The sequence below is a fragment of the Portunus trituberculatus genome, chromosome 27 (genome assembly GCF_017591435.1).
Source record: "Portunus trituberculatus isolate SZX2019 chromosome 27, ASM1759143v1, whole genome shotgun sequence".
NCBI lineage: Eukaryota > Metazoa > Arthropoda > Malacostraca > Decapoda > Portunidae > Portunus > Portunus trituberculatus.
In genome coordinates, this window is record NC_059281.1 from 17951766 (window position 1) to 17976765 (window position 25000).

General features: G+C 42.4%; 1 protein-coding gene across 1 annotated transcript in view; it reads right to left on the reverse strand.

Moving 5' to 3' along the window:
* Nucleotides 1–25000, reverse strand: part of LOC123509814 (dipeptidase 1-like) — a 120556-nt gene that overhangs the window by 62050 nt on the left and 33506 nt on the right. The window contains 1 exon segment of the mRNA XM_045264368.1: nt 5165–5345. Coding sequence (XP_045120303.1) covers nt 5165–5345 — 181 coding nt within the window.

Here is a 25000-nt window from a genome sequence, read left to right on the forward strand (position 1 = left end):
CCAGTCTCCACTATTTTAATTCTCCACATGAGTTTTTGAAGCTGTATAAAATCACCTAATAGTAAGAAGAATGAATATGAAAATACATCTTGATCTCATTCCTTTCATGTATGTGTTCTTCCTTTGATGTCTATTTATCTAACATGTCCAACACCTCTTTGTTTCATCCCTCTCCTTCCCTGCCTCTCTCCGTCTTGGTTGTCACCCTCAAGTGTATCATCGTGTTGAGGCGATAAGACTCCTTTTGGCTCCACATCTAAAAGGTCATTGCATCCTCCACGCCACCACCACCACCACCACCACCACCACCATCTGTTTTTCTCGCTTATCCAACACCCCTTCCTCACTCTCATTTCTAAGTACATTTCAGTCTAATAAATTGTCCCCACGAAGATGATTCCAGTGCGAAATTCAATTCAAAATGTTTCCCTATGATCAATTACCCGAGTTTCACCTCATCTCTAAGTTCAGATTGGTCGAATTATTTTGGGGAATATCGTGGGTAGAATATTTTGCTAGGGAATTTTTACACAGGAAGATATTGACAGTATAGTCACGCACATTCTCATTCCTCTGTCTGTTTTGCTTCCTCTTATTTCAGTATTTTCCTTCTCGTCTTTGCTTTCTTTCTTTCTTTTTTTTTTCTTCTTTCGTGTTTTGCTTTTCTTTCTTTTTTCTCCCCAGCTCGTCATATCGCAGTAATTCTTTTTTTTCTTCTCCGTTCTATCTTTCGACCTTTTTCTGTATTCTTGCCTTCCTTTTTTCTCTTCCGCGTTTCCTTTTTTCGTTTCTTTCTTCTTTTCTTCCCGTCCAGTTCTTATCGCCCCTCAGTAATTCCTGTCATCGTCTCTTTATTCGTTATAACCTTTTCTCTAATTTCACTTATCGCTTAAACTTAAAACCCTTCCTGTTCCAATCTTCTCACCCTTTCGTTTTATATCCGTCCGTCAACATTTTTCCACTCCTTTTACAATTCTGAGACCATTTGGGCTCTCACCTGTTCTCCTTCACCAGTGTTTATGTCATTAAGAACACTCCCTTCCGTCTTTCACTCCTCACGATCAGAAGTACCAAGATCAACCGCGATATACAACAATACATGCGAGTAAAAGCTATGAATAGAATCTGTATTAGTATCTACGAAAAAACAACAACAGATTTTGCAGTTTCTAGTCAGTTTAGTGCTTAGAGTTGGATGCGAAATGAAAGAAAATGTGCCAGAATGGTCATTAATGCGCTAAATAGCCGTGACGGAGTTGCTAATGTTTTGTCACAGTCGTCATTTCTTTCTTTCGAGTGTTATTCTTGACCCTTGTGTTTTTTTCAGTATTATTCTGCACTTTTCTAGGCCAGACGAAGATATTTTTGCTCATATGAAGATCTCTCTCTGACCTTTACTGTTTTCCTACGCTATTAATGGAAATGCAAATCACTTGTAGTTTTTGAAGAGTTCAGCATTTTCCCCGAGCCTCTTTTTTTCCAGTTTTTAGGTGCAGTGTTACTATGGTTTTTCTCGTTTGTTTCTTTCCCTGTTTGGTCACATTTTATCATTTCATCTTTTTTCTCTCAGTTCTTTGTTGCTCTCTCTCTCTCTTGATTCATTTAAATTTTCATCTACTACCACTACTACTGCTGCTGCTGTTATTGCTGCTGCTACTGCTACGGCTACTACTACTACTATTGACATTGACATTAGTAGTAGTAGTAGTAGTAATGTATTTGTTGTCAATGTTGTTGAAGGGGTTGATGGTTTTCCTATTGTTGTCGTCGTTGGCCCCAAGATCGAGGTTAGATCGTAAGGTCGAGGCATCATCTCGCTTCCCGACCTCATTAGACCCGGGTCGCCATTGTGGCTTATTAGTGACGTCACGAGGCTCATGATGCTTGCTTGGTGGAGGGTCGGGGTTGGAAGGGGAAGGGAATGGTCATTAAGTCCGCAATCACAATCATTATATCCTGAATTAGGCCCAGAATCTCTCTCTCTCTCTCTCTCTCTCTCTCTCTCTCTCTCTCTCTCTCTCTCTCTCTCTCTCTCTCTCTCTCTCTCTCTCTCTCTCTCTCTCTCTCACACACACACACACACACACACACACACACACACACACACCTGAAAGCCATGCTATTGAATTATTGTGGTTGTGTATAATTGTGTCGTTTTGAACACCCGGAGCGTGATAGCCAAGACACGGTTAGCGCTTAGCAGCAACCCCCACTCACATTGATTTCTGAGACGAAGAATGACGATGCAATTAAGAAAACTCCAAATTAAAGGTAAGAGGATATTTTGAAATAAAGGAAGCGAGTAAAAATATTGCCTGCTGAATCAGAACACAAGAATAGAAACAGAAATCAGAAACAGGAGAAGTAGGAGGAGGAGGAGGAGGAGGAGGAGGAGGAGGAGGAGGAGGAGGTGGAGCGAGGGGGAGAGCAGCAGCAACAGTGGGAGTCTCTGCACCTTCCACTGTCTCATTACTTCCAGTGGGAGAAATAAGGTTACAGAAGAAGAAAAAAATTATCCCTTGTGTGATATTTGGCCTTTGTTTGCCGTGGTGGTGGTGGTGGTGGTGGTGGTGGCAGCGTCGTGGATGGTATAGGCAGTTTGAATAGGAATAGGAGATGAAGACATTAATTATGATGGAAGTATGGAGGAAGATTATGCTATTTGAGAGCCCCACGCCGACACACACACACACACACACACACACACACACACACACACACACCAGAGTATATAATCAAGGTTAAGCTTTTAGTGTTTTTTCCTCCCTGTTCCTTCCTGGTCGTAATAATCCCAAGAGAGACTTTGGTCACCAGCTGCCCTTAAGGCTTCGCGTAATTTGTTTGTGTGTACGCATGCTCACACACACACACACACACACACACACACACACACACACACACACTGTTTTCGGAGTTTTTTTCTTATTATTGTCATTGCTTATCATTGCTGCTATTATTATAATTTGTAGTAGTAGTAGTAGTAGTATTATTAGTAGTAGTTTAGTAGTAGTAGTAGTAGTAGTAGTAGTAGTAGCAGTAGTAGTAATAATAGTAATAGTAGTAGTAGTAGTAGTAGTAGTAGCAGCAGTAGCAGTAGTAGTAGTAGTACAATGATCATTACACCCTCAGTAAACGAGTATCCTCACTTGCGTTCCCATTTCGTTAAGTTTAGTTCCATCCTGCCTGTTCCCTGTGCTGCGGTGTGTTGCTGGGAAGGGACGAGATGCAAAGGACCTCACAGGTTTGGATTGGCGCAAGCGTGTTGGTAGTGGCGGAAGCAAGACGCCGCTAAACAGCTGTTGCAACCTTAACGAGGTGCTCCGTTGCGGCAGTTTCCCACACAAAGGTCCTTTCCTGTTCCTGCTCCTATAAAATCTTGTCGCATATTAGGATAACATGAAATTCGCCAAGGGGAAAGGTGGGGAGCATGAGAAGGGAGCACTGCAGGGGAATTCACGGTAGAGATTCTTGAATTTCAAAGATCAACTGGAAATCTAACACTGTGCTGTTTAAATAGAGTACTAGGCAATGTTTTTAAGTCTTGAATGCCTCTTGGGCCCTCACTGACCCAGCCCTCGTTTACCCAGCCAGTACTGCTTCCATCCGCTCTTGAACCGATACTGCCTTTCCTTTTCTTCCGTCGACCCATTCCGCGAGCCTCGTTGCTCTAAGTAGCGCCTTGGGACGAGGGAGTAACTCTGCTGGGGGAACCTTGCCATAGGAGTGTGTGCCCCTTGTCCACTGGCATCTCCTCCCTTGGTATGCCTCCCAAATCCTCCAGCCTTCTCTCCTCACTGAGTTCATCACCTCCTGGTTCCGCTATTTCCTACACTCACCTAATGTCTTGGTTATCACCTCATAACCTCTCTTCACCACATCCGATCAACTAACACTCTAGTTCCTCACTGCCTAAACTCTTATCCTTCGCTTTACTTTCCTGCATCGTCTCTCAACCTTTCTATTCTTCCTGTGACACCATCTCCACCAACCCACATTTATTCCGCGCCTCCCCCGTTACCTTCCACTACCTCCACCACCTCGATGACCTGAAGCGTAGCGACCTAAAGACGAGGTGTCGGTAAACGTCATTCACATTTTCCCGACGAGCAGTAACGGTGATGGACGATGTGATATCTCTGCTCGTCAACGTCACTCAGCCCATTTCCCTCTCTCTCCCTCCGCCCCCGCCATTTCGCGCTCCTCCCGTTCCATTTCCACAAGTCCTCTTCTCCCTTCATCTTGAGTTGAATCTTTTCCTCCATCCTTTAATAATAGTTTTCATTTCCTCGTCCCCACTCCATTACTCCATATACATTCATTCATCTCATATAAATCTTTTCCCTAAACCAAATGCACGTGAGATCCGTATGGTTACAGTACTGCACTAACAACAAATAGAGAATGGTAGAAATTATAACAAAGAACAAAACTGCAACGTAGCCAGGCAACGCTAGAAAGTATCAAGTATTTTTTTCGTTTTCTTTATTTCTGTTTTCTCTATCAAGTAATACAAACATTACCTTATACTTCCTGGATAATGCCACCTCGGGGACACTGGCCTTTACTCCCTCGGGGCCTGGACACTGGTGCGTTGGCGTGGGGCACTGCGCAGAAGAGCGAATACCCCAAGAGAGTAATTTTTTCCCCATTCCACTGAAACTCTCGCTAGAAGGTCGAGTATGTTGTTCATGTACTTGAAATAAGGAGTTTGGTGTAGGAATGTGCTCCTTCCGCCTCCCTCTTTATTATCTATTACACAATTTGTCTGTTTATAAGTGTTTCTCTCTCTCTCTCTCTCTCTCTCTCTCTCTCTCTCTCTCTCTCTCTCTCTCTCTCTCTCTCTCTCTCTCTCTCTCTCTCTCTCCCTTCCTACTTCACTGAGTTTAAATCTGGTGACGTCTGTTTAGAGTTCTGGCGGCAATTGGCCATTTGTCAAGCTATTGTCTTGTCGCTGAACAAACCCACATGCTCTCTATCACCCCATACCTTCGACGGGGAACTGTACGTAAATGGGAGCTGTGACGAATAGCATGAGTAAAGGCGTCACTCTAGAGATCCCTTCCTCTGCCATCATGATATAGGCAGTACAGAAGAAAACACATACACACGCACATGTACACGAAACATCTCACTTTCCTTTCTTCCGACCATTAGTTTTACTCACCCATCCACCAAAGGGGTCTCCCTCAGCAGGGCCCTCGCGGTGTTCAGTCGCTCGTGTACATCCGCCCCTGGGTTGGCTCTGAGGGCGAGGGGCACCGACACGCCCACCCCTGCCACGCCCGCCAGCACGAGCACAAGACACACGCCGCCCCACACTTGTGCAGGCACCTCCAGCCCGCCACCTGCAAGGAATTATGGGTTATTGTTAGTATTGTTGTTGTTGTCGTTGTTGTGGTGGTGGTGGTGGTGGTGGTGGTGTTTCTCCGAGGACTTGTAGTGTGAGGATGAGAGGGGAATGTTATTGTTTGCTGCAGGAAAACTTCTGAGGCATGAAGCTATATAGTTCCGTGTATGAGACAGTTAAAGCCCACGCGCCCGTGAACACACACACACACACACACACACACACACACACACACACACACACACACACACACACACACACACACACACACACACACACACACACACACGTATTCGGATTACGTAGAAAAAAAATGCGAGATGTAAAACTGAACCAATTAGTGGGAGAAAAGAAACTGGAGATTACAAGCGGAGACAGACGATCAAGAGAGAGAGAGAGAGAGAGAGAGAGAGAGAGAGAGAGAGAGAGAGAGAGAGAGAGAAAGCCTATAAGTATCGTTTTCCCAACCAGTCTCCGCACCTCAACACTCTCCCCCGGTACCGGCAAGCCCCGTCAACTCCCCCCTTTATTTCCTTTGTATTCACGTGCTTGGGTGAAAAATTTATGTCCTCCTGCAGGCGGCGACGGGAGTCTTACTAACCCTTAGGCTGAGTTGAGCGGCATTGGGCTCCTTTTAGCGTGTAATGGCCCTGCACTCCCCCTTCCGCCTTGCTTCTCTCCGGCCCACTCCCATAAACTTCCTCCCTCCCTCCCTTCCTCTCTTCCAGGCTTACTTGCTCACCCCGCTAACCCGCCTGCCCTCCTTTCCTCACTCACTCACTCAATGCCGTTCCCTATCCCAACTGTGTGCCTCTCCTCCGTTCTTCCCCTCTTCTCTCCGCCTTCCCTGCCTCCCATATACATCCCCCTGACACCGCGCCCTGCTTAACCTTGGTCTTATTGCCTTTGAGCTAAAATTTATATGTAAAGTTTGGCATTTCCCTTAAAAGGTTGTTTAAAGACTGGAGCATTTTTGTCACCAGTGTAAGGCTGCCGCTCTTCTGTCTTCCCTCCAGCGCCTGTTTGAGAAAAAGAGAGGGAGAGGGAGAGAGTGAGTGTGATGATCCCCTTTTTCCCTCTTTCTCCTCACTTTCTCCATTCCTCTTCCTTTCCTTTTGATGGTTCTTTTTAGTCCTCCCACACCCTCGAAATTGAGACTTTTCCCCAATTCGTTGTGCTTCTTGAAGCGTCCATCTCTTTGAGCTCCGCACGGAATGGAAAGTAACTAATAAAACGAGTGTTGCTCATCCACGGTGAAATATACGCCCCTTATATAACACGCACGTACACCCACCCACCCACACACACACACACACACACACACACACACACACACACACACAGAAGCGTTCGGCGTTCCTTATGATCTGTTTGTCATTTTGTACTTTTTTATATCTAATTGTCTGTCTACGTTCTCTCTCTCTCTCTCTCTCTCTCTCTCTCTCTCTCTCTCTCTCTCTCTCTCTCTCTCTCTCTCTCTCTCTCTCTCTGGCATCAGTTTACCGTATATGACAGTTGGTAATTAGCAAGACGTGCCTTCCTTATCTCTTCCTGTGACTCGCTGAGCTCTGGAGCAACGCAATAAGAATAATTTATTATTAATTTATTAGTTTATCTATTTGTGCAATGAGAGACACGTGCCGAGTGCGCCCATTGTAACAGAGCGATGTATAGTTTGCCTGGGTCCCCTGAAAAATAATACGTTGAGATAAATAATTATAGGAGTACTAAATAAATATATAAAAGTGGAAATACGTCTGTGGTTGATTGTGATTAATGGCATTTTTTTTATTCGTAGTGATGATGAATAGATTGTTGTGGTGTGTGGATGTGTATATACTTTTTATTGCTATTGGTATTGGCTTTGTCTCGTGTGAGGTTTTCTATTTATTTATTTTTGCGTGTGTGTGACGCTTTAATGTGTGTGTGTGTGTGTGTGTGTGTGTGTGTGTGTGTGTGTGTGTGTGTGTGTGTGTGTGTGTGTGTGTGTGTGTGTGCGCGCGCGTGTTTACGTGCACTTAAACATTTTTCTTTGTATACATTTTTTAATCATTCGAGCCAATCAACGCATCGAGCCCCAATTTACAGTCGTGCTTTTGTATACCTTCTACAAAGCTTCATGATAGCAAATGGGGTAACAAGTCAGCAGCTGAACTGAAGAGCCGTGAGTGTTTCTTTAGCTAGTGAACTTTGACCTTATGATCTGCTTTTGGAACATAATCAGTAATGAATTTCCTTCGTTCATAATAGGTACTTATCTGTCACTATAATATGTATCTCCTCTTTCCACCCCGGAATGAAAATTTTGTCGTCTGTTCATAACATAGACTCTGCTAATTAAGTTGCCATATTTTCTAGGTTTATAATACGTGAGGTTTCCATTATTAATATTCAGGTTATGGAGTTACATAAGCAGCTTCTTACTTTATTAAACATTGGCATTATAGATCTCTCTCTCTCTCTCTCTCTCTCTCTCTCTCTCTCTCTCTCTCTCTCTCTCTCTCTCTCTCTCTCTCTCTCTCTCTCTCTCTCTCTCTCTCCTAGAGTTATCATAATCAACCGTTCTGCATGTAAAGTATTCATTTCAATCATTTCGTGAGTTCTGTTACCGCCAATACATATTCCTCCCTCCGCTGCCTCTTGCATACTAATGACGCCTGAGTTCTTCACATATTCAAAGGGGTTTTGGATCATTATGTAATTTTGTATTCTTGATGAGCAAAATTCTGATGTTAATTCGTTTCATTATGTTTAACTATTTTTTCTTCTCCCGAACACTGAACACTTTTCTCTGATGATTCTTGTTTGCCTTCCTTGATTAATTCTGTTATTTCAACGTCTGCCTGTATTATCCATTAACAGTGAGCATTGCCACGCACCTTTCCTTATTATGTCACTGCTGTATAAACTCTGATTTACGTAATAAACTTAATGATCCTTTTGTGGTTTATGTTATTAGTTTAGTTATAATTTACCCGAATTTCATGAAGTTCAGGCGTAATTACAATATCAAGGAAATGAGGCAAAACAGCTTTTCTAAACACTTTACTACTTTAAAAGTACTTCGTTAAAGAAATAATAACTTAATTTGACTTTTGCTAAGGTACATGATTAAATGTCCAAGAAACCAGCACTGAAAATAGGTTTTTTAAAAGCTGCAGGTGATTATGAGAAAGAGTAACTAACAGTCTAAAAAATAAGTAAAATGATTCAGAGAACCTGCTTATTAGTACCGAGACCTTCACTTCCCTTACCTTGCTATTTACTCTCCCTTGAGTCTCAGCTTTACTTCATGTCATTATCATACGAGTTCTGGGAATCTTATTTATTAGCCACATCCGCCTCTCCCAGTACTTACTTACACTTTTTAGATTGAAATGAAGAGTTCGGTGTGTGTGTGTGTGTGTGTGTGTGTGTGTGTGTGTGTGTGTGTGTGTGTGTGTGTGTGTGTGTGTGTGTGTGGTGAAGGGCTGCATTAGGAAGTTCGTTTCAGTTGCATGCATGTTAAAGCCATTCCACACTAGAGTCCAGATCGTTAACCAATTCACGAGTCTTTTTGTATGTGTGTGTGAGAGTGTGTTTGAGTCTGTTAAATGAAGCAGATTGCCTGTGCGTCTCTCTCTCTCTCTCTCTCTCTCTCTCTCTCTCTCTCTCTCTCTCTCTCTCTCTCTCTCTCTCTCTCTCTCTCTCTCTCTCAATATCGATCTGTTTAGTTCTTCATTTAAATGTCTGTATATCTCCGCATTTGGTATTATGTGTGTGTGTGTGTGTGTGTGTGTGTGTGTGTGTGTGTGTGTGTGTGTGTGTTTATGTAACGAATTCTTTAAAGAAGTATTACCGGGAAGAGAAAAATGCATAAAGAACGGACGGAAGAAGGAAGGAAAAGCAGAAGAGGTGAAGGAGGAAGAGGAAGTGGAGGAGGAGGAAGAGAAGGAGAAGAAGAAGGAGGAGGAGGAGGAGGAGGAGGAGGAGGAGGAGGAGGAGGAGGAGGAGGAGGAGGAGGAGGAGGAGGAGGATAAAAAGGAAGAGATAGAGAGAGAGAGAGAGAGAGAGAGAGAGAGAGAGAGAGAGAGAGAGAGAGAGAGAGAATTGTCGTATATGTATGTCCCTACACATAGTAAAGCCTGTTTGTCCCTGAATGTAAACGGCTTCTTTCACACTCGAGTGGCTGCGAGCGAGATGCGGCGCTGGCGTGACACACTTTCAGGACACCTTCCCCTCGCGGCCCGTGCCTTTGCTCTCCTCCTCCCCGCCAGCGTGCGACACACATCAAGAGAACCACTGGAGCTGACGTTGCGGTACAAAAGAGAGGATTTTGCGTTCCATCTTACTAATTTTACTTTACTATTCCTTTTTTTATGAAGTAGATGCCTCGGTTTTGTCTCTTGATTCCTTTTCTTTCCCCTTCTGTGTTTTTATTAGTTACTCTTTACTAGATTGAATATTATTAGGTTTCATGGATTTTTAGAACTGCATTACCTATAAAAGTATCATCTTAAATAGTCCGCCGTAATGTGTTTAGGATTTATTTTTGAGTGAGAAACGTAAGTACATGTTTATTTTCTAATTGGATCTGCAGCAGAGGTAAATTAAAGACAAGTCCGCCTGGCGCTGAGTCGTAAGCAAACACTCCGAGGTGGTGGAGATGTGAAAATTCCAAGGAAGATTTTTGAGGCAAGAGGAGGCAGGATTTAAGTGGAAGGAACTTGCTTTTAGGAACTGAGAGTCGCTCGGTGAATTTGCGTTTGAGTCGACTTATGTAAAATGAGTGAGGGTAAGATTTATATATTTATCATACAGTAATGAATATTCTTACTAAGACTGGAATATTTGCATTTATGTATATCACGTGAGATGTAATAATTGCTTCATTTTCAAGTAATTTACATGAAGAGATTGCCAACATAACACCACCACCACCACCACCACCATTGCCAACAACAGCAACAAGAACGACACGGGAAGCAGTAACGACAATAACAACAACAACAACAGCAGCAACAGCAACAACAACAACATCGTCATCATTACTGCCATCAATCATCCCTCTTGACATCACAGCGGCTGCGGCATAAAAAAAAAAAAAAAAAGCTTAATTTTCTTCATTATCATCATTGCCAGCATTTCCTTAATCACCCTTACCTTCAGTGACATTATTGCAATCATCCAGTCATCATCGTCATCATCACATCACCATCATCATCATCATCATCATCATCATCATCATCATCATCAAGTAACGTGACTGTTTCGTAAATTTATACGTTCAGTCTGCCGTGTTTGGTCACCATCAGTGTATACCTCATGTTAGCACCGCGATATCCGTCCACCGGGAACAAGAGAGAGAGAGAGAGAGAGAGAGAGAGTGAGAGAACCTCGTAAAAGTAAATGCATTGGTCAGTATCGATCTTTTTTTATCAGGTTGTATCAAATTTGGCTAATCCACGTAACGCAGAGAGTCCCAGCCCACACACACACACACACACACACACACACACACACACACACACACACACACACACACACACACACACACCCATATATCTAACCTAAGCTCACGTCATTCAGTGCAATACCTAGAACAAGCTTTCCATCCCTTCGTTACCTTGACACATATAGAGCGGTATCGTGCTGGGGTTGTTCATTGTATCAACCTCGACCATCACCTCATGCTACCATAATTCTTACTATCACACTTTCCCTTTCTCTGTCCTCCTGTATTAATTCCTACATTGTATTTTCTTCGTTTTTTCCCTTTTACTGTATTCTTTTTTCTATGTGGTTTCCCTTTAAATGTTGTCGTTTTTCGATGTATCGCCGCTTTTATGTATTTTTGAATGGAAAGGTGAACCACAGCTCGACTCTCTGATCCCTGTGGTTAACGAGACAGACTCATCTTTTAACGACAAAAAATAAAACACAAGTTGGTGCGGAAGTGTAAACTGTTAACTATATAAATGAATGTTCGTGTTTTATCGTGTCTACCTGACTTGCATATTGCTCGCCCGGTATTGTAACGCTGCACGCGAAGGTTTGAAACATTTAAAGAAGGAATACCAGATCTACTATTTCTAAACTTCACGAATATTTTACAAGTCATACTGGGATTTTTCTGTTAATCCTGTATCGTATTGTCTTGATAGGAATTGTATGGGATTTTACATGTTACTATTTTTATTCTTTCAATTTCCCTTTTTTTTTACTCGTATAGGGTAGTTTCAAATTGTATCGGCTTCCTCGTGTACTAGATCAGTCTTTTTATTTTTTTTTTGTGTGTGTAAGACAACAAAAAGAACGGGAGGGAAAGAGCCTTTTGAGGTGGCCATCACTATTTGTCTAGCACTATAACGTTATTACTTAGGCTCCTCTTAGATAATTCCCCCTTCTCGTAATTTAGTTAACAGTACCTTATTGTCTTTTCAGCTCAACCGCCACCGCCTGTTAAGCTAATTTACTTGTCGCTGTGTTTACCTTCCCCTGCTGTATCTACCAAACGTTCATCTTCATTTTGTATTTATGAAGTCAGCGCGCTCTTCTTTGTAACTTCCACTGTCCCTCTAGAGTAAATATTTATGTTCCTCTTGTCGGAAAAGAGATACATTTTTATAAAACTTCGCTTACCTGTACTACCTAAAGTTTTCCTTCCGACATCCAACACACTCTCTCTCTCTCTCTCTCTCTCTCTCTCTCTCTCTCTCTCTCTCTCTCTCTCTCTCTCTCTCTCTCTCTCTCTCTCTCTCTCTCTCTCTCTTCCTTCACTTCTCATCCCCTTTCCCCTTCGCCCGCCTTCCTCTTAACCCTGGGATAAGTTTGTTAAAGGAAACTACCCTGGGGTATCTTACGGCGCCCCTGGGAGGATGCGGCGCCAGGCAGGTTTTGGGAGAAGACTTACGGCAATGGGGTAGGGGAGGCAAGGGCAAGGGAAGAGGCAAGGGGGAGAGGGGGAGGGGAAGGGAATGCAAAAGGGATGTGGAGCGGCGGCCCTTCCCGGCTGTACCGTCAGTAAATATCATCTGTGCTGTAATCTGGTGCTGTGCTGTTTGTGTCTTTCCTGTAATGGTGTTTTTTTTTATTTATTTTTTATGGGGCTGTTTTTTGCATATAGAGTTCATTGATTCTTCGTGGTGGTTGTACTGCTGCTGGTGTTTGTTGGATGTCGTAACGGGTAATACTAGTAGTGGTGGTGTTTGCGGTAGTAGTAATAGTACGTGCAGTGGTAGTCGCAGTTGTAGTGTTAGTATTCGTCGGGTGAGTGTTATTATCATTTTTATCATCATTGAAGCTAGAGATCAGTGATAATAAGAATAATGTTAGGAAGAAATTCTAACCACAAATATAAAGTGCTGCAAAAGTCGATGGTTTTCCGATACTGAATAACAAAACATTGAAAATACCTCTAAAAAAAAGATGACAAGTAAAAGCTTCCGGAAATTATTGGTGTGGACGAGCGGTTCTCAATGTGGTGTTCCCGCTGCTAGTGGTGTTTTGCTATCACCGAGAGGAACACTTTAATTTGCCCTAAAACCAAAAAAACACTGAAAACAACACTATTTCACCCCAAAACAGTCATAAAAGATCCCAAAGAACACTATTTCACCCTAAAACACCCTTAAAACACCCAAAACCACACTTTCATTCAAAATATCCTTAAAACATCCTAAACAACACTATTTCACCCCGGAATACTCTTAAAACACCTCAAAACAACTATCTTTCACCCAAAATATTCTTAAAACACCCAAAACAATGCTATTTCACCCCAAAACATCCTTAAAACATCCTTAAAACAACAATCTTTCACCCCAGAACATCTTTAAAACACACCCAAAGCAACAATATTTCACCCCAAAAACACCTTTAGATATCCTTGATGGTAAATATAAAGGATGCGAGGCTGAGTAAGGGGCTGGATGGATGCGTAGAGTGATGGAACTTCATTTTTAAGTTTAGTTTAAAATATCTGACATATCCAATATAAATGTAAAAACTGCAAGAACGTTCTGTCTTTTAAAACGTAAACATTATTATTATTTTCAGGTTGTGGCAGAAACCCTTGATCAGAATCCACATGTTCACTTTTTCATCACCAAGAACAGTATAAACCAACATAAGTACTTCAGAACAGTCACAGAATTCATAAAAAAAAAAAATAGTCATAGCGCGCCATGACAATCAACACGGTTATTTCAAGGTAATCGAAGAGAATCCATTTCCACTATCACCCGAGGATCAAGGCTGTCCATTTCCTGCTAAAATAAAATAAAAGTGTATAGATATGAAAAAAATGGCAAAAAAAAAATACTAATAATAATAATACTATATACATCCATCCAGAGCCACAGCAAAGTCTGTGCCGCCCTCTGGTGTTATGTTAGTAGTGAATGAACACCAAACCTGCAAATAGTAATAGACAGATGTAGTTTTTTTTTAGTGTTGAGAGAGAGAGAGAGAGAGAGAGAGAGAGAGAGAGAGAGAGAGAGAGAGAGCCAAAAATTAGTGGGAAACTCTGTAGGTTGTTCATCTAAGTAAGAGTAATTTAATGGAACTCTTGGGTATTTATGCAAACTTGTGTCCTTTATCTTCATGTGGGAATTCGTGTCCAGCTTTTGCCACTGGAAGGAGACAGGGTGAGGACAACTGCCTGTCTGTCTTCACGGTGGCGAGGTGGAATGGTGGTGCTTTTCATTGTCGGCTTGTCATCTTTAATAACTTTTGTGTTGCGTTTCTGGTCTATTTCACTTGTTTTAATTAATATCACTAAGATCTAATGTATAAAATCTCATCTTATTCTAGTTACATTAAATCTGTTGTGTTTTGTGTCTTTTTTCAGTTTATTTTTTCTAACTTCCACAATCTGAATATCAGCTATTATGTATTGTACATTTTTCTATATATTTTTCTTCTTTTCAACATATTATCTTTACATAATTTTAAGAGAAAGCAACCGCAGCAATAATGACAATTGCTAGAGAGGGATGGACCTGAGGTGGGGGCGGCGCTTGAGGTGGCAGGGCGAGACGGAACTAGACGAAGTGAGAGGGAAAGTTCAGACAAAAGTGTGTAGCTTGTGTGTTATTTGATCCTCGGCGGCGAACTCTCGAACTGCAGCTGCCACTATTTTTATTATGCAGCTTTCATGATTCACAACACTCTCGGTGCTTCTCAGGGGCAGAGGAAGAACCAAGCTGTACATCATGCCGCAGTTATTTCATGTTTTACTTTGCATTTCCATAGCAGCTGTTACCCAAATCACATTATAATGAAGAGTAAGAAAAGTTCAAGGAATGACCCTCTCTCTCTCTCTCTCTCTCTCTCTCTCTCTCTCTCTCTCTCTCTCTCTCTCTCTCTCTCTTTCCATCTCTCATATATGAAAAACTCTGCCACCAGTGCTTCTCTACATATTCAGGGCCGCTTGACTATAAGCCGGTGCTCCTCCTGTTTCCAGTAGGCAGATTATGCTAATTTATTCGCCAGCAGAGGGTGGCCGCGGTACAGCCCCGTCCACGAACAGGACTTAACATGTTGAATCTCAACGAATAGGAGGGAGGAAGGAAGAATACGAGTAGGCCTAAGAGAGAGTGGTTAAGATAAAATTGAATTGGTGTAGGAAATAAAGTAAAATGTCTCTCTCTCTCTCTCTCTCTCTCTCTCTCTCTCTCTCTCTCTCTCTCTCTCTCTCTCTCTCTCTCTCTCTCTCTCTCTCTCTCTCTTTCGCTCTCTCTTTCTATCTATCTGTCTGTCTGTCTGTCCACCCATCTCAAACAGCGAGTGGGCGTCATTAAGATAGACGGCCAGAAGTGGGTATCGAGCGAGTTTCGAAGCGCCTTAAGGATAGTTAGGCAAGAAGTGCATAAAGCTCTCTCTCCCTTCCTCGCCGTGTAGCGCCTCCACTCTCATCCAATTTCTCTCGCAGCTTTCACCATCCTCTCCTACTCAACTTGGTGCTGCTCCTTACTTTCCTCCTCCCTGTACAGGTGTTTGCACGACCACCTCATTACCGTCTTGCCTCCTGCAGCGAGGGACGCGGTTACACCTACCACGATAAACATAATGAACCCGATTAGTTACCTTAGCTCCTCACCTACTTGTCCTTCAGTGCCCCATATGCCGCTCTTCTACGTCGTTGTCTGCGCTTTCCTCTTGCTTCTCCTCCTTCTTCACCTCCTTTTTTACTTCATATGATCATTGATAAGGTTTTTATATGTACATTATTTGTATACGTACGTTTCACGTTTTTTTTTTTTTTTTTTTAATGCGTTTGTGTCACTGACAACTTTGATTTGCAGATGATTCTTTATTTGAGCTGAGGTGATCCACGTGAGTGTTTGAATTGCAGTAATGTGATCATGGTGAAGATGATAATAGTAGTGGTAGTAATAGTAGTGGAAGTGAAAGGACAAACCAGAATTATACTAAATTCATTGTAGTAATTCAACTCACTACGACACTAAAATATTTTCAGTGCTGGAAGATAAGTATTCATATATTCTAATTACTGAGATTCTACGACTTCAAATTTTCGTTATTGTTCTATTAACTCACCATATTGTATTACCGAACATTGTCATCTGTGCGTAAAGCCTTCTCTCCATCACAGGATTTTAAACTAATTACACTTTTGTTTCCATAGTAAACACTGCACGTCTGTTAGTGAGGGAAAGTGACAGGCTCGTGCGATTATAGAGCTGAGGGGAGTGAAATTATCTCTCATGAAAGGAAACTCGTGGGGTCAAAAGCCGTAAACCGATTACTATTAATTAGCTTCAAATAGTTTCAACAATTTCCATGTCTTATATCTACAAGGGAGGTCTACGCTGAATGGTGCTTCTCTCTCCCAATTTGGTGGAGTGGTTTTCCAGGAAGTTCATAATGACAAGGAAACAGACAGACGCGCCGCTCTTGTGATGTACAGTTCCGTCACAAGTGTTGCGTTTGTTAAGTGTGTTGTTTGTTTTTAGACTTTGCAATTATATTCATTTGAATTCAAAACATAAACATACGAACTCACACAATTAAAACACACACACACACACACACACACACACACACACACACACACACACACACACACACACACACACACACACACACACACACACTGGTATAGAATAAAGGAAAAGCAAAAGGCAGGTAAAATCATGAGGCATAAATAAAACGTGTAAAATACATACATAAATATTTACCGAAGAGAATATTTTAGCATCATGAGCATATAGGATTGCAGTGGATCTCTTTTTCTTTCCCTTTTTCATCTGTCCGCCCCATGCTATTTACTTATTGACATGCGAACTTTTCCATAACCAATTCATTTCTTACTTATGGTTCTCGTTTTCTATCTGGGACGAGCCACCGCGTATGGACTCGTCAGGTTGCGTGTGTTGTTCTTTCTTATTGATTGCGTGTATATTAGTAAGCACAGTGGTGGGAGTAGAGTTTGTGTTATTGTACGTGGGTTGTTGTGAGGCGTGTTGGATATGAACAAATAGGCCTTAGAGTTTTATTGTTGGAGTGATATTGGAGTGGTGTTAATGTGTGTGTGTGTGTGTGTGTGTGTGTGTGTGTGTGTGTGTGTGTGTGTGTGTGTGTAATCTTGTGTGTGTGTCTCTCTAATCTTGAAAATCTCTCTCTCTCTCTCTCTCTCTCTCTCTCTCTCTCTCTCTCTCTCTCTCTCTCTCTCTCTCTCTCTCTCTCTCTCTCTCTCGGCAATATGGCTTCAGGTGTTCTCCAGGTGCAATCCATCTCCTGCCTCGTGTAACTCGCGTGCAATTAGCGTGCAATCCCACCCACCCCCCGTCCCCCGTCACGTGATGAAGACGCGGGAGGGAGGTTGAATAAGACTGATGATTTTTAGAGAGTTTTAAATTTTGAATGCTTGAAAATTTAAAAGAAGACGAGAGAGAGAGAGAGAGAGAGAGAGAGAGAGAGAGAGAGAGAGAGAGAGAGAGAGAGAGACGGGGGTGAGGGGGGATTTTACTTAGAGGGATTAACTCCTGTCTCAAAAGGATCAGGAGTTGGGAATTAAGGATTACCTCGGGGCTTGGAGAGAGAGAGAGAGAGAGAGAGAGAGAGAGAAAATGATGGAAGAAGAGGAAAAGTGACAAGCGTGTAAAGGCAATAATAAGTGTGTAGCGAGTGTGAAAATTCCCTAATGGTGCCGTGACGAATTGGCTGGCCTCGACCCTGCCCGAGTGTGTGTGTGTGTGTGTGTGTGTGTGTGTGTGTGTGTGTGTGTGTGTGTGTGTGTGTGTGTGTGTGTGGTGCAAAATATGGCAGTGTGTTTGAGTTTTGGTAATGAGTACACGAGTAAATGACAAATGAGTGACTTAACTTTAACTTATAATGGTTTTGTGTGTGTGTGTGTGTGTGTGTGTGTGTGTGTGTGTGTGTGTGTGTGTGTGTGTGTGTGTGTGTGTTGTGGTGTGTCATGACGACGCCACAGGGAGTGCAACATATTTCCAGCTTCAAAAATTAGGTTAAAGACAGAGATGAAAATGTAATAAGCTTCGTAATATCACTTTCCCTCCCTCTCTTCCTTCTTCCCTTCTTTACCCTTTGCCTTCCTTCCCTCCTTCCTTCCCTCCTTCCCTCCGTTTCTCCTTGGCAACTTCACTCTCATAAACTCCTCCTCATATAGTTTCTCATTATCCCGTAAAGTCTCCTTCATATCTCCTCCCTCATCACATTTCCCTCTCTCTTGCCTGCCTTCTTCCTTCCCTGCCCTTCGTTCCTTCCCTCGCTGCTCCCGTCCCTCTCCTATACTCGCCTTCCTAAGTGGGAACGTTGGGAGGGAAACAGAAAGGTAGGAAGTTGAATGAATCAGAAAAGGCAACATTTCTTCCTTTAAATCATATATTTTCATGTTTTCTGGGTCGTGCACCTGTGTGTGTGTGTGTGTGTGTGTGTGTGTGTGTGTGTGTGTGTGTGTGTGTGTGTGTGTGTGTGTGTGTGTGTGTGTGTGTGTGTGTGTGTGTGTGTGTGTGTGTGCTTCTCTCTAGCTTTCTCTTTTTTCCTGCTCCCTTTGAACTGTACTCGTATGTAAACCACATTAGCATCTGGAGGCGTGAAATCAAGTAAAACTGAACCAGGAAGTAGAGCGAGGCTGATGAAATAAAGGCAGCTCAGCAGAGGTGCGTCATCTCGTAATGTGTCACACGAGTTTCTGACACGGAAGTCGTTGAAGTTGAACAGAATATGAGAACTTTATAGTATGGAGTCTTTCACTTTCGACATTATTGAAAGGTAAATAGAAGCACATTACTAGTGCTTATAGCGTTATATTTGCTGGTGGTGGTGGTTTTTTTTTTTTTTTTTGACAAAGGCGTAATTTTTATATCTCTTCTGAATGATTTACGGCTTGCAGAGAAACAACAGGATTTTACAAAACTAGTGAGGTTGTAATCAGAGGAATTGTTCACAGGCGATTCATGGTCTTATAGCATTCACCGTATGATCACAGAGGCTTGGCACAGTACCATTACAAAATCAGTCTAGAAACATAGCTCAAACATCTGAATAGCTTTAAAAACATGAAGTCTTTTCTTTTCATCACTCGTCATTCTAATATTGTTTGCTATATCATCAGTAAAGCTTGTGTACATCCATCCTCAGCAGACAAAACTGACACCTTATGATCCTGAGTCACGAAGGATGGCTAGGAGAGAACTGTTATACTCCCACATTCCTCCTGCCCGTTCATGTTCAATACTTCCTCACACAGATTTTGAAAACTTACTAAGATCTACCTACTGACCGCATGATGTTTGGACGTGTGTGTGTGTGTGTGTGTGTGTGGCAACGAGATGGTACTCTCTTTGGCGTTCTGTGAAAATCGGCCCCGCTAGGTTCGCTCCATGCACCGGCCGGCCATATTTCATCCTCTGCGTCAAGAATTCCGTTCCGGCCATCCGTCTATCTCTGGTGCTGGCCGGTTCCGTTCTCTCTCTCTCTCTCTCTCTCTCTCTCTCTCTCTCTCTCTCTCTCTCTCTCTCTCTCTCTCTCTCTCTCTCTCTCTCTTTCCTGTTCTTCTGTTTCCCGTCTCTCCCTCCCCTCACCTTTTTATCTTTATTCCCTTTATTCTTTCTTCTCTTCCATTTCTCATGCTTCCACCTCTTTCACCTTTTTTTTCCCTCTCTTTAACCTTTTATTTATTTTTTTTCACGTTATTTTTATGTAAGTCTTTTCCATTTTCCATCCGCTTACTTCTCTCATACTTTCTCTTGCCATTGATTCTCTCTCTCCCCTCCGTCCGGTTCCTCTTCTTTTTCTCCCCATATTTCACACTCCTCCTCTTGCGGTGTTCTCCATTTCTACATTTCTTTTTCTTCTTAATTCCCTTTACCCTCTTTATCATTTAATTTCCTCCATTTTTTCCTCGATTTTTGTTGCTTTTTCCTCTTATTCCTCTCTATATTTCCCTCCCATTCCCTTTTCCTGTGTCTGCTTTTTCCTTTCATCTCTTTTCTTCTTGCTCTTCCATTTTTCTGTGTGTGTGTGTGTGTGTGTGTGTGTGTGTGTGTGTGTGTGTGTGTGTGTGTGTGTGTGTGTGTGTGTATACGTTCCTTTCTGTCTGTCTGCCTTCCAAACTACCTTTCCCTGCATGCCTGCGCCTCCTCCCCCACGTCTCTCTCTCTCTCTCTCTCTCTCTCTCTCTCTCTCTCTCTCTCTCTCTCTCTCTCTCTCTCTGTTCTCGTCTGGCCTATTTTTATTCTCTTCTATTCCCATCTCTCCTTTTCGCACTTCATCTTTAAGACTTTTCCCTTTCCCGCCCACTTTTGCTTCCTTCCCTCCTCCTTTCTACTTCTGGAATTCTCTTTTTCCCTTCCCTCTCACATTTACCTTCTCCGTGTTTGCCGAAAGTTTGTCCCCTGATCTACCTGTCCCTCATTTTCTTTTCACTCTTCACCCCTCCCTACCTGAGACTTTCTCCTTCCCAACCTAACAAGTGTAGTGTCTTCCTTCACCTTGTTCTTTCTCCTGTCTTTTATTCCCCAGTCTCGTCTCCATCTAAGCTAACCTAATCGTGTCGTCTTCCCGCCACACCTCCTCCTAGTCTTTTTTTTTTTTCATTTTCTCTCTAGTATTTATTATTTTCTTTGGTGTCTTCTCCCCTTCGTTCTTTCTTGTGTCGAGAGAGTTTTTTTTTTCTTCTTCTTCTTCTTTTTCTTGTTCTTCTTCTTGTTCTTGTTCTTGTTCTTCTTCTTCTTGTGGGTACATTTAAGTTCAACCATTGATAGTTTGACTGACTGGATGACATTTTGTGTATTAAGTGTGTAATTTTCGTTTTATCTATTTTATTGATCTATTATTGTTGTTTTTCTTTTTTTTTTTTTATTTGCTTTACATTTCCATCACACTTTGGATTACAGACTTAGCATCCTTGTAGCTCTCAGTATTCACCGTCAGGCTGGAGTTTATAAGTATGTCTAGCGTAAAATACATTCACATTTATGTCTAGCTGTGCAGAATTTTTAGCTGCAGAAATTTTGTTTGGGAAATGTTCAATGCGTGGCTAATTACAAACAGAATTTAAAATGTAGTATTGAATAATTATTGCTGAGTGAACCGCCAATATTTTCTGTCGTGCAACCTAGAGAGAGAGAGAGAGAGAGAGAGAGAGAGAGAGAGAGAGAGAAATTGATTGCCTCTTCCTAATCCTTCATCTCCGCCACTTATCCTCTTTCACACATTCCCACACTCAGAATCTTCATCATCTCACCATCATCATCCCCATCCCCACCTTCTTCTCCCATCAACAGTCCTCCTCCTCCTCCTCCTCCTCCTCCTCCTCCTCCTCCTCCTCCTCCTCCTCCTCCTCCTCCTCAGTACTTATCTTCGCATCATTCTCGTCTCATCTTCCTATTACCCTTCCTCCTTCTCCTCCTCCTCCTCTTCCTCCTCCTCCTCCTCCTCCTCCTCCTCTTCCTCCTCCTCCTCCTCCTCCTCCTCCTCCTCCTCCTCCTCCTCCTCCTCCTCCTCCTCCTCCTCCTCCTCCTCCTCCTCCTCCTCTGGCCATTTAAGAAAAGTTCAACCCTTTTTACGTATTCCTCTTTTTACCCTCCATTAATCCACTCCATCCTTCTTCTTCTTCTTTTTTTTTTTTTTTTTTTTTTTTTGCTTCTTCCCTCCTCTTCTTCTTTACTCTTCTCCCCTTCTCAACATTCAGCTAAGTATTCTCTCCTCTTCTCTGGCCACTATTTTTCTCTTTCCTGTATAATTCCCACGTTTATTTTATGCAGCTAATGTCTGTTTTATTGCTCTTCCATATTTACTTGCGCTGGTTTTCTCTAGTATTCTTTATTCTCTCTGTTCTGTTTCCTTGTTTGTTTCTCTGTTTGTTTGTCGCTGTCTTTATTTATTTTTTTTTTGTCTTGCATCCGAGCCCTTTTCTGCTTATCTGCTCTCTCTCTCTCTCTCTTCCCCCCCACACACACAATTTACTTAATACCATGTGTTTTAATTGCTTTCCCTTTGCGAGATCCTCTTATTAAGGCTCTCTTCTACCCCCAACAAATGCGGATATCATGGTGTACAGTTGCCAGCTTACAGAGGCATTACAACGCATAGGAGGCCAGTCATGTAAGGGGCCGGAATGTATAAGGCGTCGCGGTACACAGGTATTGGTGTAGGCAGGTGGAGCGTGGTGGTATTGGTTGGGTAGCAAATGGGACTGCTTCTAATGAGGTGGTTGCCGTAATTAGCTCTCCGTGAATCACTCGTGTATCTGCAACGTTTCCCGCGGCTTGACAGGCAGACGGGAGGGATAATAGATGGATTCAGATTGATGGATGGGTAGGTACGTATAGGAATTAAGTTATTAACGAAGTATATATTCATGTATATTCATATAGACGCACAAACATAGATGACAGGCATGCAGATAGACAAACAACAACAACAACAAAAAAGAAGACAGAAATGAGAGAAATACATGATGAAGATGAACTGAAACACAAACAATGGACATTGAAACACAGAAAAATTGCGTTCTTGATATGTACAAACAAACAGAAACAGAGGAAGAAAGACCAAAGACAAACAGAGAGAGAGAGAGAGAGAGAGAGAGAGAGAGAGAGAGAGAGAGAGATTGTGATTGCCAGGAACGAGTGAGTCAACAAACCATTTTGCGACAGGAGGAAGTAGTGGAAAGTCTTTGAGGGACTGGAGAAACGTGCATTGGAAGAGAGAGAGAGAGAGAGAGAGAGAGAGAGAGAGAGAGAGAGAGAGAGAGAGAGAGAGAGAGAGAGAGAGAGACAGACCAAATTAATACTTGTATCTATACGAAAAAATCGGAACCGGGGAAAAAGATTATTACACAGAGCGACCTCAATTGTATTTGCACTGGAATCTGAAATATCGGGGAGCGGACTAAGGCAAATCCGGCCAATCTTCAGTAATCCCCCGGGCCGGAATCATCGCTAATCTCAAAATCCGGAATAATCCAGGATCGGACCACAGTGGCGTGTACCCCCCCCCATCCCTTCACCCCAACATTCTCCTTCGCTACCCCCAACCCTCTCCCTATCTCCTCTCCTCTTGTCTCCCTCTCTGGTCTCACTGTCACTCTCTCTCACACCTTCAGCTGACGGAGGGGCTTGTGCATTCTTGACACCAGATTTGTGGCTTTTTTTTTTTTTTTTTATACCATGTGTGCTTTTCACGGGAATTTCTGGCCTAAAGGGGATACTTTTTGGGGCATCTCCTATCTCAAAGCCCGCCCGCTAGGAAATGTGTCAGTTTTGGTTATTTTGTGCTTGTATTTTGTGTTGTAATTGTGTGCTTTGTGAAATTTGTAATGTGAATTAATTAAATGTAGTGTTACCGGAAATTGCTGGTGGTGTAGTCATTATTTGTTTATTTTAAGTGCAATGTTGACCTTTGTAATGTTTAAAAGAAGGAATTGAGGTGTTGATGTGCTTACGTAATAGAATGTTGTCACCATCATCATCAGAGAGAGAGAGAGAGAGAGAGAGAGAGAGAGAGAGAGATGTAAAGGAAAAGTTACGTTGAAAAAATGGATCAGTTTGCCAGCTCTGACTGAAACAAAAAATATAAGGCAGTTCCAGACTCGTATAAAAGATACACAAAGAGAATATACACACATACAAAAAATTGAAATAATAAAAACGAAGGAGAAAAAAAAACTCAGACACATGCAAATTGATTTAATATCGTGAACTTTATTTCCGGGAAGGTTTGCGCGCATGTAAAAAAAAAAAATAGAAAAAAAAAATTTACTATTGCCACCTAACCACCCACCCACTGCCCGGCGCCTCTTCCCCACCTGCATCCCAGCGTCCCTCCCTCTTCGGCAGGTGACGGAAAGTTAGCGATGGGCCAGCGAAGTTTTGGGGCGAGTAGAAGAGAAGCAAAAATAAATAAATAAAAAAAAAAGATCCTGCAGAGAGGCAATTGGGTCGAGTTGCGGAGGGGGAAGGGAGATTGCAGAGAGAGAGAGAGAGAGAGAGAGAGAGAGAGAGAGAGAGAGAGAGAGAGAGAGAGAGACGGGTTCATGTGCGCTGTAGGTCATTGTTACGTAAATCCGTTTTTATTGTTTCTCACGCTACCGTTCTGAGAGAGAGAGAGAGAGAGAGAGAGAGAGAGAGTTAATGAAGAGGAGAAGTAAATATGGAGTTGTCTGCTCAAGGTGGAGTTCTGAGAAGTGGGCAATCTGAACCCTGCCTTCCCCTGCCACGGTCTTCATCTGTCTCTGCCTCTCCATCTGTCTTCTCCTTCGCCCGAGTATTCTTCCTCTTCTTTTCCTTCTCCTCCTCCTCTTCCTTCCATTTTCCTCTTCCTCCTCCTCGTCTTCTTCTTCTTCTTCTTCTTCTTCTTCTTCTTCTTCTTCTTCTTCTTCTTCTTCTTCTTCTTCTTCTTCTTCTTCTTCTTCTTCTTCTTCTTCTTCTTCTTCTTCTTCTTCTTCTTCTTCTTCTTCTTCTTCTTCTTCTTCTTCTTCTTTTGATAATTCTTTTCTTCTTTTTAATTCTTCTTGTTCTTCTTCTTTTTAATTCTTCTTTTTCTTATTCTTTTTTTTATTCCTCCTCCTCCTCCTCCTCCTCCTCCTCTTCGTCGTGTACCATCCGCAGCAACTTTTTATCTTTGTTTCTTGCAGTCTCGCACCTCGACTCCACCTCAGCATTCGCTATTTTTCTCCAGTTTCTTGGTATCAGTTTCGTGGTTTCTTTGGCCTCGTATCTTTGTTCTGTGCTCTTTTTGCGTGTGTTTATTTTACTCTTTCTTTTTTTTTTCCTCCTTCTTGTGTTTTTCTATTATTTTTTTTTTTTTTTTTTTTGTGTGTGTGTGTGTTTAATGATAGATTGTCTTGCTTGTATATCCAGTAGAAGTTTTGTTCATTTATTTTCTTTTCTTTTCTCTTTTTTTTTTTGTGCTCGTATCAATATGTAACACTTTCTTTTCTTATTATTTCGGTTCATTTTACGTTCACCAAATATATGCAAAAAATATATATACAGGATACATGCAAGTAAAGCATGTTGGTACCCCGAACACACACACACACACACACACCCGGTAGCTCAGTGGTTAGAGCGCTGGCTTCACAAGCCAGAGGACCGGGGTTCGATTCCCCGGCCGGGTGGAGATATTTGGGTGTGTCTCCTTTCACGTGTAGCCCCTGTTCACCTAGCAGTGAGTAGG